Source organism: Zalophus californianus, chromosome 6 (assembly GCF_009762305.2).
Source record: "Zalophus californianus isolate mZalCal1 chromosome 6, mZalCal1.pri.v2, whole genome shotgun sequence".
In the NCBI taxonomy this organism is placed as follows: Eukaryota; Metazoa; Chordata; class Mammalia; order Carnivora; family Otariidae; genus Zalophus; species Zalophus californianus.
Genome location: NC_045600.1, coordinates 113829908 through 113846262, shown reverse-complemented (window position 1 = coordinate 113846262; position 16355 = coordinate 113829908). Strand labels below are relative to the sequence as shown.

The 16355-nt window shown below is 46.0% G+C and overlaps 2 protein-coding genes and 1 pseudogene across 4 annotated transcripts; 2 read left to right on the top strand and 1 right to left on the bottom strand.

Annotated features, from left to right (window-relative positions):
- Nucleotides 1-6816: 6816 nt before the first annotated feature.
- Nucleotides 6817-8213, bottom strand: LOC113908771 (60S ribosomal protein L23a-like). Its single transcript, XM_035728069.1, has 2 exons — nt 8190-8213; nt 6817-7302 (listed from the first exon to the last, which is right to left on the bottom strand). The coding sequence occupies exons 1-2, from the start codon at nt 8211-8213 to the stop codon at nt 6817-6819; spliced, it is 510 nt and encodes a 169-aa protein (XP_035583962.1).
- Nucleotides 8214-8865: 652 nt separating this feature from the next.
- On the top strand, nt 8866-8959 carry LOC113910648 (annotated as a pseudogene).
- A 3242-nt stretch (nt 8960-12201) lies between these two features.
- On the top strand, nt 12202-15909 carry FAM219B (family with sequence similarity 219 member B). Of its 3 annotated transcripts, none has more exons than XM_027570067.1 (5): nt 12202-12692; nt 12903-12990; nt 13696-13773; nt 14185-14343; nt 15704-15808. In XM_027570067.1, the coding sequence occupies exons 1-5, from the start codon at nt 12479-12481 to the stop codon at nt 15708-15710; spliced, it is 546 nt and encodes a 181-aa protein (XP_027425868.1). In that variant the 5' UTR covers nt 12202-12478; the 3' UTR covers nt 15711-15808. The 3 variants fall into 3 exon arrangements, with proteins under 3 accessions (XP_027425868.1, XP_027425866.1, XP_027425865.1); XM_027570065.1 differs by having other exon boundaries at nt 12208-12692; nt 14185-14233; nt 15707-15909; XM_027570064.1 differs by having other exon boundaries at nt 12211-12692; nt 14185-14233; nt 15704-15909.
- The last annotated feature ends 446 nt before the right edge of the window (nt 15910-16355 follow it).

Genomic DNA, 16355 nt, shown 5'->3' with positions numbered 1-16355 from the left:
TGCATTTGGGGCCCCTGGCCTGCTCAGTTAATGGAGCACATGACTCTTGATCCCAGGGTTGTGAGTTTGAGCCCCAAGTTAGGTGTAGAGATTACTTAAAATCTTAAAAAAAAAAAAATACTACATTTGATTCTGGACCTGTCAAATTACAGGCATCAGTGGGTAGGATAGGCCTAGAGTTCTGAAAAGAGCCTAAGACTAAAGAATTTAATGTTTGAAACAGCAAAAAGGGAGATTTCTAAGGAAGACCATTTGGAGGCAAATGTAAAGTAGGCTAATGGCTGAAATTGCAGGAGCAGGTACATTGAGAGGGAAAGAGGAGTAACTTTTATAGAAAACGTCAAACATTACTACAGCAATTATCAGTACATGGCCTCACTTTTCATCTATATCCTCATTTACCGCCACTCCAAATATTTTGAAGATCTATTTATTAGAGAGAGTGGGAAGGGGGAGCAGAGGGAGAAAGAATCTTCAAGCAGGCTCCCTGCTGAGTGCAGAGCCTGATGCAGGGCTCAATCTCAAAACCCTGAGATCATGACCTGAGCCAAAATCAAGAGTCAGCGGCTTAACCAACTTGAGCCACCCAGGTGCCCCTCCAAATATTTTGAATTAAATCTCAGGTATCATGTCATTTCATCTGTAAATAAATATTTTGGAATATCTCCAAAGTATATTTAAGCACAACTACAATAAAGTCTTAAACTTTTGTTTTTTTAAGGAATTTTTGGTGGTGGTCTTTTTTTCCTTAAAATAAAAATATCTTTACTGGGTTTTCTCTATTTTATTTGTGTGTGTGTGTATGTATGTATGTGTTTATTTATTTATTTTTGAGAGAGGAGGGAAAGCACAAGAGAGAATACACAAGTCCGGGGTGAGGGAGAGAGAATCTCAAGCAGGCCCAGCGCTGAACTGACATGGGGCTGGATCTCAAAACCCTGAGATCATGACCCAAGCCAAAATCAAGAGCGGATGCTTAACTGACTGAACCACCCAGGCGCTCTTCTCATTTTAAAGATGATACATGTTCGTGAAACAATAAAAGTACAAGAATAAAACACACCTGAGGGGCGCCTGGGTGGCTCAGATGGTTAAGCGTCTGCCTTCAGCTCAGGTCATGATCCCAGGGTCCTGGGATCGAGTCCCGCATCGGGCTCCCTGCTAGGCGGGGAGCCTGCTTCTGCCTCTGCCTCTCTCTCTGTCTCTGACTCTCATGAATAAATAAATAAAACACTTAAAAAAAAAAAAAAACACCCCTGAAATTCCCCACCCAGTTACAACCACTACTAGTATTCTGATGACCATCTTTCCAGACATTTCTCCTTTGTGCATGTGTAATACTTTTGCATGCTGTTTTACAAACCTGTTTATCTCCCCTTTGCTAGGTCTATACTATTGTAGACAGTTTTCTATATCAATTAATACACATCTGTCTCCTGCTTTTTAATGGGGCATGATATTCCATGGTTTGGGTGTTTCAGCTTGGGTGATGACTTATTAATGAACTTGTGGCTGAATTAGAGATGGTGAAGAAGTGATTCTAGGCAACTGAGGCAGGAGGGAGGAGTCCTGAAGAATAATGAAGTCCTGGGACACCTGGGTGGCTTGGTTAAGTGTCTGCCTTAGGCTCAGGTCACGATCTCAGGGTCCTGGGATCGAGTCCCACAATGGGCTCCTTGCTCAGCGGGGAGCCTGCTTCTCCCTCTGCCTGCTGATCCCCCTACTTGTGCTTGCTCGCTCTCTTGTTCTGACAGACAAAAATCTTAAGGAAAAAAAAAAAGTCACAAGAGGGTAATTGGAAAGATGGTGTTAAAGTGTTGGCATTTCTTTAATATACTGGAGATTTCGTATGGAGCTGGAAAGAATTGGTAGCTAGCTGGAAGTTACTGTTTACTTTTTTTTTGGAAAATTTTATTTATTTATTTGACAGAGACAGCTAAAGCAGGAACACAAGCAGGGGTAGCGGGAGAGGGAGAAGCAGGCCTCCCGCTGAGCAGGGAGCCCAGTGTGGGCTCGATCCCAGGACCCTGGGATCATGACCTGAGCCGAAGGCAGACGCTTAGCGACTGAGCCACCCAGGCACCCCTGTTTACGTTACATCTTAAGTTCTGTTGAGATTTCTAAATTTTGTTTTTGCCTAAGTCATTTGTGCTACTAGAAACAGATGGGTGCTAAAAGTTTATTGTAAATGCTAACTTTTAGGCCCCTTAAAGTTTGTTACAACAGTACCTTAGACTGCAGAAATGAGCACTGCCTTTTAAATTGCTCTCAATGGGGCTCCTGGATGGTTCAGTTGGTTAAGCATCTGCCTTTGGCTCAGGGCATGATCCAGGCCTGCATTGGGCTCCCTGCTCAGCAGAGAGCCTGCTTCCCCCTCTCCCTCTGCTGCTCCCCCTGCTTGTGCCCTCTCGTCAAATAAATAAATAAAAGCTTTAAAAAAAAATTGCTCTAATTGTGTATCTTCTTTATCTCCAAGAGAAGGGTGGCAAACTATAGCCCTTGGGCCAAAGGCCATCACCTGTCTTTCTCCTGCCCACAAGCTAAGAGTTGTTTTGTACATTTTTAAATGGTTGGAAATCAAAAAAAGATTTTGTGACAGAAAGTTATATGAAATTCAAAATCATTGCCCATAAGCAAGTTGGAACACTGCCACATATTCGTTTGCATATTATCTATGGCTGCTTTTTGAGTTTTTATTTTTTAAGTTTTTTTTAAGATTGATTTATTTAGGGGTGCCTGGGTGGCTCAGTCGTTAAGTGTCTGCCTTCGGCTCAGGTCATGATCCCAGGGTCCTGGGCTCGAACCCCACATCAGGCTCCCTGCTCAGCGGGGAGCCTGCTTTTCCCTCTCCCACTCCCCCTGCTTGTGTTCCCTCTCTCTCTCCCTGTGTCTCTCTCTGTCAAATAAAATCTTTAAAAAGATTTATTTGTCAGAGAGAGAGGGAGAGAGTGCGCACAAGCAGGGGGAGCGGCCAGCAGAGGGAGAAGCAGACTCCCCACTGAGCAGGGATCATGACCTTAGCTGAAGGCAGACGCTTAACCAACTGAGCCACCCAGGCATCCCATTAAGGTTTCTTGTTTTGTTTTGTTTTGTTTTTTAAGATTTATTTATGGGTGCCTGGGTGGCTCAGTTGGTTGGGCGGCTGCCTTTGGCTCAGGTCATGATCCTGGAGTCCCGGGATCGAGTCCTGCATCGGGCTCCCTGCTCGGCGGGGAGTCTGCTTCTCTCTCTGACCCTCCCCCATCTCATGTGCTCTCTCTCTCTCTCATTCATTCTCTCAAATAAATAAAATCTTTTAAAAAAAAGATTTTATTTATTTGAGAGAGTGGAGTGCAAGTGCAGCGGGGAGGAGCAGAGGGAGTCTTGAGGTGGACTCCCTGCTGAGCACGGTGCTTGATCTCAGGATTCTGAAATCACAACCTGAGCTGAAACCAGAAGTCAGATGCCTAACTGACTGCACCACCCAGGCTCCCCTGTTTCTTGAGTTTTTAAAAAATTGTGGTTAAAAACACAAAATTTGCCATCTTAGCCATTTTTAAGTGTGTAGTTCAGTGGCATTAAGTACATTTGTACCGTGCAGTTTCTATGGCTGCTTTTGCAGTACTGTGGCAGAGCTGAGTAGGTGGGATAGATATCCACAAGTCCACAAGGTCAAAAATATTTTCTATCTGACCATTTACAGGAAAAGTTTGTCAACCCCTATTCTAAAATAATGGAAATTAATTTCAAAGCAAGCAAACTTCTGAATCACTATTACTAAGAGGCAGAGGTGACTAATAAATCTCTTATTCCTATCAAATGCCTGTTTTGTCACGTCAATTCCCCCACTGTCTATAAGTCAAATTTGATTGATTACTGTGCTGGAGAAAATAGTTTATCTTTTAGCTTAATGGACCCTAGTTCTGCCTAAAAGAAGTAGACAATAATTAATGTTCACAATTTAAAGAAAAATATGCTTCCACAGCTTGATGATGGAAGGGGCTTCTACCCTAACAGAATGGGGTCTCGAGCTTTTTCTTTCCTTATTCTTTATTTTTAAAAATTAAAAACTAATTGTTTGCTACATTTGTTTTATTCCTAGTATATATACACTTTTTTCCTCAACCATTTTTTTTTTTTAAGATTTTATTTATTTGACAGAGACAGCAAGCGAGGGAACACAAGCAGGGGGAGTGGGAGAGGGAAAAGCAGGCCCTCCACTGAGCAGGGAGCCCGATGCGGGGCTCCATCCCAGGACCCTGAGATCATGACCTGAGCTGAAGGCAGACCCTTAACAACTGAGCCACCCAGGTGCCCCTAACTCAACCATTTGAAAGTAAATTGCAGACATGGCATTTTACCCCTAAATATGTAAGCAGATATCTTAAAATAAGGACTTTCTCTTCCTACATTACCACAATACTGTTAATACTTATTTCAAGAAGTTTGCCGTAAGATACATATAGTCCCATTTTTCTGAAGAGTCCAGGCCAGTGGTGGTGTAGAATGCCTTACAATCTGCACTCTTGTTTGTTTCCTCATGATTAAAATCCAGTTAAACATTTTTGGCAAGAATACTACAGATGAGGGGTGCCTGGCTGGCTCAGTCAGTAGTGTGTGGCTCTCAGGGTTGTGAGTTTGAGCCCCACATTAGGTGTAGAGATTACTTAAAAAAATTAAAAAGGGGCGCCTGGGTGGCTCAGTTGGTGAAGTGTCTGACTTCAGCCCAGGTCATGATCTTAGGGCCCTGGGATCCAGCCCAGCCTTGGGCTCCACACTCACTGGGGAGTGTGCTTCTCCCTCTCCCTTTGCCCCTCCCTCTGCTCATGCTGTCTCTCAAATAAATAAGAACTTTTTTAAAAAATATCAGTCGTGGGCGCCTGGGTGGCTCAGTTGGTTAAGCGACTGCCTTCGGCTCAGGTCATGATCCTAGAGTCCGGAATCGAGTCCCACATCGGGCTCCCTGCTCAGCGGGGAGTTTGCTTCTCCCTCTGACCCTCTTCCCTCTCGTGCTCTCTATCTCTCATTCTCTCTCTCAAATAAATAAATAAAATCTTAAAAAAAAAAAATCAGTCGTTAAGCGTCTGCCTTTGGCTCAGGTCATGATCCCAGGGTCCTGAGATCGAGCCCCGCATCGGGCTCCCTGCTCAGTGGGGAGCCTGCTTCTCCCTCTCCCACTCCCCTGCTTGTGTTCCCTCTCTTGCTGTGTCTCTCCCTGTAAAATAAATAAATAAATAAATAAAAATTATAAAGAATACTACACAGATGATGTGAAATTCCGGTTAGATCCCCTCAAGACGGGTGTGATGTCAGTATGTCCTAGCATCTTTGTATATTTACCCATCAGCTGATGGGAGACAATAATGTAATAATAAAATGAAGAAATGGGGCTTTTTTCTCTGCGTACATCCCTGGTGTCTCTTCCTAATAAGGATACCAGTCCTATTGGATTAGGGCCCCACCCTTATGACCTCATTCAATTACTTAAAGGCTTTATCTCTCAACTGGTACACTGGGGGGTTAGAGCTTAAATATATGAATGGGGGTTGGGGTGGGTAAAATTCAGTCTATACATTAAACGCACACACCTGACCGGTACAAAAACTGGACAGGCTTTTGAAGCAGATAAGGATTCAACTCTCACCTTTACAACTTTGTGGTCTTTGGCAGATCAGTTAATCCCTCTGACCCTCACTTCACTTTCCTTACACATGTGAAATGGGTATGATAGTGCCACATAAGGATGTTGTGAGGATTGGGAAATAAACCTTCCCTGGAAGGAAGTGACATGAATTAATGTGGAGATGAAAGGAGCTGGTGACCTGGGACCCCACAATGACCCGCAGATCATGCAGTTATCTACTCTACCAATAATGGGAGAAGTCAAAGGTTAGAATCTGAAACCTGTGAGATGTGAAAAGAGTTTCAGAGGGAAGTAGCAGGATTGAATTGAATAAGACACAGTGGAAAGATATACCATGCTCATGGATGGAAAAATTAACTCTCGATGAACATGATGCAGAAATCCTCAACAAAATATTAGCAAACTGGGCGCCTCAGTGGCTCAGTCGTTAAGCAGCTGCCTTCGGCTCAAGTCATGATCCCAGAGTCCTCGGATTGAGTCCCACATAGGGCTCCCTGCTCAACGGGAAGCCTGCTTCTCCCTCCCCCACTCCCCCTGCTTGTGTTCCTGCTCTCGCTGTCTCTGTCTCTGTCAAATAAATAAAATCTTTAAAAAAAAATTAGCAATTTAAGAATACGTTAAAAGGATCATGTTCCACAATCAAGTGAGATTTATTCCAGGGATGCAAGGAGATTCGATGTCTGCAAATCACAATCAAGGTGATACACCACAGTAACAAATTAAGGATAAAAACTATGTGATCATCGGGGTGCCTGGGTGGCTCAGTTGGTTAAGCAACTGCCTTCGGCTCAGGTCATGATCCTGGAGTCCCAGGATTGAGTCCCGCATGGGGTTCCCTGCTCAGCAGGGAGTCTACTCCCTCTGACCCTCTTCCCTCTCATGCTCTCTACCATTCTCTCTCTCTCTCAATAAATAAATAAAAATCTAAAAAAAAAAAAAACAACTATGTGATCATCTCAACAGATGCAGGAAAAGCATCTGACAAAATTCAAGATCTATATATGATAAAACTGCAACAAAGTGTCTAGAGTGAACGTACCTCAACATAACAAAGGCCATATATGACAAGCCTGCAGGTAACATCACACTCAAAAGTGAAAAGCTGAAAGTAAGATCAGGAACAAGGATGTCCACTCTACTTTTTTTTTTTTTTTTTGGTGAAAAAAATTTAATTTAGATTTAGCCAGCTCAGTTTAGATGATTCCAATTTTGTTGGCAACATCCAAAGCATCATAGTCAGGAGCCAGTCGAACATATGCCTTCTCTCCATCAGGCCTGATCAAGGTGTTGACCTTGGCCACGTCAATGTCGTAGAGCTTCTTCACAGCCTGTTTGATCTGGTGCTTATTGGCCTTGACATCCACAATGAACACAAGTGTGTTGTCTTCTGTTTTCTTCATGGCTGACTCAGTGGTCAGGAAGAACTTGATGATGGCATAGTGATCAAGCTTGTTTCTCCCAGGGGCACTCTTTCGAGGATATTTGGGCTGCCTCCGCAGACGCAGTGTCTTGGGTCGTCGGAACGTAGGTGACGTGTGGATTTTCTTTTTTGTGTGACTGCGGAGGCCTTTCAGCACCGCTTTCTTGGCCTTCAAAGCCTTTGCTTTGGCTTCGGCTTTGGGAGGGGCAGGGACTTCCTTCTTAGCCTTCGGCGCCCTCTTCGTAAAAGGCTGTCCACTCTACTTTTATTCAACACAGTATTGGAAGTCCTAGCCAGACCAATAATAAAAGGCATCCATATGGGAAAGTAGAAGTAAAACTGTCACTATTTTAAGATGATCTATTATATATAGATAATCCTAAAGACTCCCAACAAAATCTGCTAGAACTAATGAATGATTTTGGTAAAGTTGCAGGATACAAAATCAATATACAAAAATCTGTTGTTTCTATACATTAACAACTATCAGAAAGAAATCCCATTTACAATTGCTTCAAAAACAAAATACCTAGGAATAAAGGTGAAAACTTTCTGAAAACTGTAAGACATTAACGAAAGAAATTGAATAAGACACAAATGGAAAGATATATCATGCTCATGGATTGAAAGACTATTGTTAAAATGTACATACTACCCAAAGCAATCTATAGATTCAGTGCAATCCCTCCCAAGATCCCAACGGCATTTTTCACAGAAAGAACATCTTAAAATAAGTATGAAACCACAAAAGACCCTGAATAGCCAGAGCAATCTTTTTTTTTAAAGATTTTATTTATTTATTTGACAGAGACACAGCAAGAGAGGGAACACAAGCAGAGGGAGTGGGGGAGGGAGAAGCAGGCTTCCTGCGGAGCAGGGAGCCCGACGTAGGGCTCGATCCCAGGACCCTGGGATCATGACCTGAGCCGAAGGCAGATGCTTAACAACTGAGCCACCCAGGTGCTCCTAGCTAAAGCAATCTTGAGAAAGAGCAAAGTTGGAGGCAACCTGCTCCCTGATTTCAAACTATATTTCAAAGCTCTAGTAATCAAAACAGTATGGTATTGGCATAAAAACATCCTAGGTCAATAGAACAGAATAGAGAGCCCAGAAATAAACCCACATATGTATGGTCAACTAATTTACAACAAAGGAGACAAGAATATACATAGCGTGAGGAAAGGACAATCTCTTCAATAAATGGTGTTGAGAAAAACTGGACAGCCACACTCAAAAGAATGAAACCAGACTACTATCTTACACCATACACAAAAATTAACTCAAAATGGATTAAAGACTTGAATGTAAGACCTGAAACTATAAAACTCCTAGAAGAAAATATTGGCAGTAAGCTCCTTGACACTGGTCTTGTTGATGATTTTTGGATCTGACTCCAAAAGCAAAGGCGACAAAAGCTAAAATAAATGGAACTACATCAAACTAAAAAGCAGAACAGCAGGTTCCTGGGTGGCTCAGTCAGTTAGGCATCTGACTCTTGATTTCGGCTCGGGTCATGATCTCAGGATCGTGAGATCGAGCCCTGTGTTGGGCTCCACGCTCAGCAGGGAGTCAGCTTGACATTCTCTCCTCCCTCTGCCCCTCCTCCTGCTCATGCGTGTGTGTGTGTGTGTGCTCTCTAAAATTAAAAAAAAAAAAACTTTTAAAAAGCTGAACAGCAAAGAAAACCAACAAAATGAAAAGGCAACCTATTGAATGAGAGAAATCTTTGCAAATATTTTATCTGACAATGGGTGAATACCTGAAATATATGAAGAACTCATACAGCTCAATAGCAAAGAAAGAAAGAAAGAAAGAAATATCTGTGCTTGTTTCGGCAGCACATATACTAAAATTGGAACGATACAGAGAAGATTAGCATGGACATGTAAAATAAAAGTTACATGATGCCTCTGTTTAAAAAAAAGAAAAAGAAAAAATATCTGATTTAAAAGTGGACAGGGGCCCCTGGGTGGCTCAGTCTTGTTAAGCGTCTGCCTTCAGCTCAGGTCATGATCCCAGGGTCCTGGGATCAAGCCCCGCATCAAGCTCCCTGCTCCACGGGAAACCTGCTTCTCCCTCTCCCACTCCCCCTGCTTGTGTTCCTTCTCTCGCTGTGTCTCTGTCAAATAAATAAAATCTTTAAAAATAAATAAATAAAAGTGGACAGAAAATGGGGTGCCTGGGTGACTCGGTTAAGTGTCCAATTCTTGATTTCAGCTCAGGTCATGATCTCAGGGTCGTGGGATCGAGCCCTGTGTTGGGCTCCATGTTGAGCTAGGGGCCTGCTTGAGATTCTCTCTCTCCTCCCTCTGCCCCTCCCCTCTCATTCACACTCTCTCTAATTAAAGAAAAAACAATGGATAGAGGACCCTAATAGACAATTTTCCAAAGAAGGCGTACAGATGGCCAATAGGCACATGAAAAGGTGCTCAAATCACTAATCAGGGAAATGCAAATCAAAACCATAGTGAGATTTCCACCTTACACCTGTTAGAATGGCTATTCTCAAAAAGACAAGAAATAACAAGTGTTGGCAAGGATGTGGAGAAAAGAACCCTTGTGTGGGGATGCAAACTGGTGCAGCCACTATGAAGAACAGTATAGAGTTTTCCTCAAAAAATTAAAAATAGAACTTCTGTATGATCCAGCAATTCCACTTCTGGGTATTTATCCAAAGACAATGAAAACACTAATCTGAAAAGATATATGCACCACCCCCCATGTTCACCGCAGCATTATTTACAATAGCCAAGATATGGAAAAACTAAGTGTCCATCGATGGATGAATGGATAAAGAAAATATGGCATATATATATAGAATAGAATACTATTCAGTCATAAAAAGAATGAAATCTTGCCATTTGCAACAACATGGATAGAGCCCTGAGAAGGCATTATGCTAAGTGAAATAAGTTGGACAGAGAGACAAATACTGTATGATCTCATTTGTGGAATCTAAAAAACAAACAGGGGCACCAGACTGGCTTAGTAAAGCATGTAACTCTTGATCTCAAGGTTCTAAGTTTGAGCCCCACATTGGGTGCAGAGATTACTTAAAAAAATAAAAATAGCCTGGTGGCTCAGTCAGTTAAGGGTCTGTCTTTGGCCCAGGTCATGATCCCAGGGTCCTGGAATTGAGCCCCGCATTGGGCTCCCCACTCAGCAGGGAGTCTGCTTCTCCCTCTGCCCCTCCTCCAGCTCATGCTCTCTCTCAAATAAATAAAATCTTTAAAAAAAATAAAAACAACAAACAAAAACACCAAGTTCATAGATACAGACAACAGATTGGTGGTTGCCAGGGTGTGGCAAATAGGTGAAAGGGATCAAAACTAGAGTTACAAAATAAACAAGGCAGTCCGCCCTTGGGGAGTGTAAAGCCAAGTGAGAATAAACCCTAAGTTCCTAGAACACTGTAAGTTTTGTAAGGTTACTTTTTTTTTCTAAAGATTTTATTTTTAAGTAATCTCAGCACCCACCCAGGGGCTTGAATTTACAACCCTGAGATTAAGAGTTGCATGTTCCCCCATAAAGTTACATATCTTGAGCTCTTATATGCGAGGTGTCATTCCACGCACTTGACAATTTAACCTCACAATTCTGTTGGATAGGTACTATTATTATCTCCATTTCTCTGCTAAAGAAATGTAGATATAAAGAAGTTAAATACCTGGCTGGTAAGTGGCAGAACCTGTTCAATCACATAGTAATTAACTGAGCATTAATGATGGGAGACCTAGGAAGGGCATGAATGAGGGCACTCACACTCTTGCTACAAGTTCCTGGAGATCTTGTGACATTGTGTGGGTTCTGGTCACATTTTCTTTGGCCCTTGGTGAAGTCCCCATCAGTTTAACAGGCAGCATAACCATGAGAAAAACATGTCTTGGGAGTCCACAGGGAGCTGGATTCGAATCCCAGGGTTCCCACTTAAGTGATGAATTTGACCAAGTCAAAGCTTCACTGGCCTAATAGGAACAACAACCGGCTACACTGGGAAGTCATGAGGATTCAATATAAAGTTGAGCCATATGGGGGCACCTGGGTGGCTCAGTCCATTAAGGGGGGGGCGGAGTCTTGGTTTCAGTTCAGGTCTTTGTCTCAGGGTCCTGAGTTCAAACCCCTAGATGCGCTCCACCCTAGGCCTGGAGCCTACTTTCAAAAAAAAAAAAAAAAAAAAGAGTCGAGCCATATGAAATTGCTGTTTACGGACGTCTAAAACGGGGCTCCGGGCGCCTGGGTGGTACAGTCGGTTAAGCGAAGGACTCTTGGTGTCCCCTCAGTCATGATCTCAGGGTTGTGGGATCCGCCTGCTTCTCACTCTGCGCTCAGTAGGGAGTCTACTTGGGGTTCTCTCTCCCTCTCCCTCTGCCCCTCGTGCTCCTGCTCTATCTAAAATAAACTATTTTTTTTAAGGGTGGAATCCACCAAAATAGTTAACATTCCTCTGTGCTTCTGATTTTTCCAGTCCTAAATTCCTTTTTCCTATCCTGCTTAAGGCATAGTCCTGCTCAACTGTTTGGGTGGTTCTGATGACTCAAAATTGCATATTGTTGATCTACCCTCTGGAGGCCAGTCAATTAGCCCGTGGCAGCCTCATGAGATTTGGCAATTCCTACAAGGATCTGGAGCTTCTTTCCAGCCAGCCACAAGCACAACCCTTGGGGGGCCAGAGAAGTCAAGAGCCATGACATCTCCATGCCCTGCCACACAGAGACTCAGTGCACTTTCATCCTTCTTTCCACAGCCTATTTTGCACTTATTTTTCGCTGTACGGCGGGCAGTGATGTTGGCTCCATTTTAAAATGTGCAAACTTGAGGGCTAGAGAGAGTCGGGCACCAAATAGTGTTGGAAGTAACGGGGTTTTGACGTTAGATAGATCAGTCCAGGCAATGCCTCTAGTGTCTGACCGGCTCAAAGGCCTTGAACCTCTCCAACCTGTTTCCTTTTCTGGAGAAGGGTGCTTAATATCTCCTTTCCTCATATAGCTCTTTTGGGTTCAACCCAGGTTTTCCAGGGCTCGCCTCTGGGAGCTCGGGATGTGGCGAGTTGACCCACGCAGAGACCCTGAGGAGAGCGCGTGCGCGCCGCGGGGGGGGTTGGAGGGAAGGGCTCCGCCCAGCGCGCGCACAGCCACGGCCATGCATAAATATTGGTATTTTCTTTCCACTGGCGACAGAACTGGCCTCGACATGCCCAGGTTCCGGCCGACTACAAGTACCGCGGTGGGTCTCAAAAGCCGGAACTGAAAGTACCCAGCCCCCGGCAGTGCGGAACAATTGTGCTATCCCCACAGCAGGCGGGGCCGGAAAGCTTGGGCGGATAAGGCCCGCGCCTGCGCGTCTCCATCTTTCTCGGAAGAGACCGCCTCCCTCCCTGCCCACGACTCGTAAGCCAAGAGGCGGGGCTCTGCGTCGCGGCGGGCAGTCGCCGGAGCATGGCGACCGCGGATCCCAGCGGGTCCGGGGTACGGACGTCTACCCCGGGACCCCGGCCCGGCGGGACCCCGGACTGCGCAGCGGGACCTACGGGGCTGCCCTTCGGGCGAAGCGGCAGTGGAGTCCCCCGATTGGGGGAGCGGCCCCCGGCGGTTGTGGAGAAGAGGGGACCGTACATGGTGACGCGCGCGCCTTCCATTCAGGCCAAGCTGCGTGAGTGCGGCCCGATGGGGGGGTGTCTATACCTGGGCGGGCTACCTGGTCCCCCGGGCTGGCTCCGGAGCCCTGCCGGGGCGACCCTGAAGGGGCAGCTGCAGCCCGCTCCCGTCCCAGAAAATCTGTTCGGAGAGAGGGGGCTCCTGGCGTTTGGGAGACACCGCGGAGTGGGGAAGACCCCGCTGACCCGGGCCTTTTGACTTCCAGAGAAGCACCGGGACCTAGCCAAGGCTGTTCTACGGAGAAAAGGCATGCTGGGGGCCTCGCCGAACCGCCCCGACTCTTCAGCGAAAAGGTCTCAGCAGGCGCCACCTCCTCTGTGCAAGCAGTTTCCATTAAAGGCCTTGGTCCTCGGGCTGGGAGACAAGAGTTCTCACGTTTTAAGACCGAGCTAGTGATTCACCTGACGCCAACCGGTCTTTTTCACTATTTTAAAATGGGAAGAGAAATGACCTTTTCTTTTCCTTTAAGGATGTAATGATGTCAAGGAAAGGGCTTTGGAATAACAGTTTTGTCAGTGCATGGGATCATTCTCTGGGAGCAGCACAGTGGCTGGGTACCCTAGGAGTGAGGATAGAAAGCAGTGTGGGAACAGCCAGTGCTGTATTTCTTTTTCAACAGAATGGTAAACTCTGAGGCTGGATAGGACCTTATCCAGCGCCTCTTATAGATAACAGCTCAAACTCAAGAGAGGTGAAGAAGAGATTTGCCCCAGGACTTGCAGTTTTTCTGTTCGCTGGTTAAAGTAAGGTGAAGTGGGGGAGCTTTCCCCATACTCGAAAGAGTAGGTGTGCTTTTCCTCAGGAGCAGTAGGGGGAGTGGTGTGGGGAAGTGCATATTCCCAGTGGCTGTAGCCAGATACAGGGCAGGCAGTGGTAGCTGTGTGACAGAAGGCAAGACAGGAGTACTACAGTCAGTTCTTTTTCCATAAGAGCAAGGACTCTGGCTTTCCCTGTGAAATGTTGCTTTATCTATGCTTGGTCTCTTCCCCATCTCTCAGGTCAGTGAAGTTTAACAAGGGCTATACTGCCCTTAGTCAGAGTCCAGATGAAAACCTGGTGTCCCTCGACTCTGACAGGTGAGTGCTCTCCTTGAAAATATCCCTTGGGGAGTGACTTGGGTAAAACTGCAGATCTCTTCCAAGACCCTTCATGCATGTTCCAGACCTGTCTTCAGAGCATTATCCCTTCCCAGGATAGCTTGGTTAGAGGACTCAGGTGATCATGCTGCTCTTCGATTTGGAACACTAACCTCGTGTGGGGGAATCCTTCCCCCCCCCGTTATATCTTCACTGTTAGTGACAGTGACCCTATCCCTGCTAGAGCCAGTAGAAAGAGTCAGTGGTACTCATGACAGATTCTGGGCTTGAGTTCTTTGATGGTCTTTGTTTCACAAGTCCTCCAGACCCCCTTGCATGCTCTCCACCTTGCCGTTTGCAGCTGGGCTCCACAGGCATTCCCCTGAACTGACTGTTTTCCTCTTCTCCTAGTGATGGGGAGCTGGAATCCAGATACTCCTCCGGGTATTCCTCTGCAGAGGCAAGTCCAGAGCGCCTTTCTGCACGGGGCCAGGCTGCAGGCAGCGTCACCGCCACTGCCAAATGCTTGTCTTGTGCCTGCTGTATGCACGGCACTGTGCCAGACTTCCGGTCTGTTCTCCAATCTTCTCTTCTGCCCTACTCCCCCAGCAGAGGTATAGGTGTCTGAGGAAAGCTGTTGAAAATCCAAGAGACCATAGACCCTTAGGGCTGAAAGGACCACACAAGTCTTCTAGCCCAGGTGACCACTTAGAAAAGGAATCCTCTTGAAAAATCCCACCTAAGTGTTTACCAGCTTCTGCTTGCTTGAATGCTTCTTGTAACTGGGTACTCACTCCCTCCAAGAAGCCCTCTGCCTGCCCTTACTCCAACACACACACACACAAATTCCTTCTTCAGGTAGCTCTTAGAGAAGTCTTCCTTATTAATTTGAAGTGTCTCCTGCAGGATGGACTCAGTGGTCCTAGGCCTGCCCTCCAGTGTCACCCAGTAATTCTAGTGTCCCTTTCTTTGATTGCTTTTTATCTGAGATCAGCAGTCCTGTCTCTCCCCTGGCCATTCTCCACCAAGCTTGCTTTCTTCCAGGCCAAACAACGTGTGTTCCTTCAGTTGTTCCATCAATGGGAGCTCAGACTGAGATACCAGTGGGCTGGCCTTTTGCACACATTTCCAGAGTGACGGTCCCAGACAGAGACACGGGGAGGGACGGAAAGATCTGTCATGTGCAGCTTACTGCCTTAGATAGAGGCAGAATGCTGGAGACATGACCGTACGCCACTGGTATTTCTTCCTTGTTCTGGAAACCCTTGGCCACCCCCCGAGTGTCTGCCAAAGAGAATAGAAGCAGTTTGTAAATTTTATCCTCCTTGAATATCTGGGTACCTGAGATAGTTAAAACTAAGAAAAGAAAAATTGGCCAAGAGCCAGAGAAAGTCCTATGCTGTTCCCAATCTCCTGTTTCTTCTGCTCAGCGGAACTGGTAAAGCGAGGCTGACAGGGTCCACTTTGCAGGGAGCAGGCTCTGCTGGCGTAAAGGCTATAGCACGTTTAACCGGCAGTGTGGACAAAGCTGCTCCCCACCCCATTCTACATAACTCATCTTCTACCCCATTGTTCTGGTATCCTTGTCCCGTATTCTTCAGCCTTTACAGGGACCAGCCGACCAGGCCATTGACTTTCAAATGTAATCTGGAATCTGATATTTACATCAGATGCCTTAGGATTCTTTAGTGAGAACAGCTCCCCTGGGGGTTAGTGACACTGCAGCCTGGACAGGACTGGCTCTGGCTGCTTGGGGCCCCTCGTTGCTGGGTGGGGGCACTTCCTCATGTAGTACAGTGATGCGTGGAGTTGTCCTGAGGGTGGAGCGTGGACAGGAAGCTCTGGTAAGGGAATGTAGGTCTGCCCTTTTCGGCAGCAGTTATTTCTGCTTTGCCACCTGGCTTATAGTTCTCTCCTCTTCTGCTCTTAGCAGGTGAACCAGGATGTGAGCCGGCAGCTGCTCCAGGATGGGTATCACCTGGATGAGATTCCAGATGATGAGGACTTGGACCTCATTCCTCCCAAGCCTATAGCCTCTTCAACGTGCTCCTGCTGCTGGTGCTGTCTTGGGGACTCTTCCTCCTGTACCCTCCAGTAGACATAACCCCCTAAGATGGGCCCTGCTCACCATGCCTGCAGAGCCCTGTTGGCCCTTCTTAGGCCACAGTGCAGTTGGGGACTGCTGTCAGCCCCAGAATCACTGGAGGCACTGACTCTCTGGGAAGGTCAATGACCTGCAGTTACGCCTTACCTGGTGCTTCTCAGGCCAGAGGCCCCCATGTGGGCCATAGGGTGACAGGTGGAATTCTGCAATTTTCCTCTGCTATTAGAGCAGAGTTTGGAAAAACCACTTTAATAAGGGCAGGAGCAGAGGAATTCTGATGCTTGTGGTGACAGAGTTGGCTAAGGAAATCTTGCAGACATCTTGACTGGTATTTGTCCTGCTCAATGGAGGGAGAAAGAGCTTTTGTGTCCGGGCTATGCCGGACGGTGTTGTATGGAAGCAGAAAATGGCACTTTATGGCTTGCAGCTGGGAGTCTTTGGAAACTAGCTGAACTATTTGGGACCAGTTTAAGAAATT

What these genes read in the sequence shown, in the direction of transcription:
- LOC113908771 (XM_035728069.1), bottom strand. Translation starts at nt 8,213, where the DNA reads ATGTATATTCTTGTCTCCTTTGTT. An exon ending in ATATTCTTGTCTCCTTTGTT is followed by an intron (nt 7,303 to 8,189) that starts GTAAATTAGTTG and finishes GAATAAAAGTAG; the next exon opens with AGTGGACAGCCTTTTACGAA.
- FAM219B (XM_027570064.1), top strand. Translation starts at nt 12,479, where the DNA reads ATGGCGACCGCGGATCCCAGCGGGTCCGGGGTACGGACGTCTACCCCG. An exon ending in CCCGACTCTTCAGCGAAAAG is followed by an intron (nt 12,991 to 13,695) that starts GTCTCAGCAGGC and finishes CCCATCTCTCAG; the next exon opens with GTCAGTGAAGTTTAACAAGG. An exon ending in CCGGGTATTCCTCTGCAGAG is followed by an intron (nt 14,234 to 15,703) that starts GCAAGTCCAGAG and finishes TTCTGCTCTTAG; the next exon opens with CAGGTGAACCAGGATGTGAG.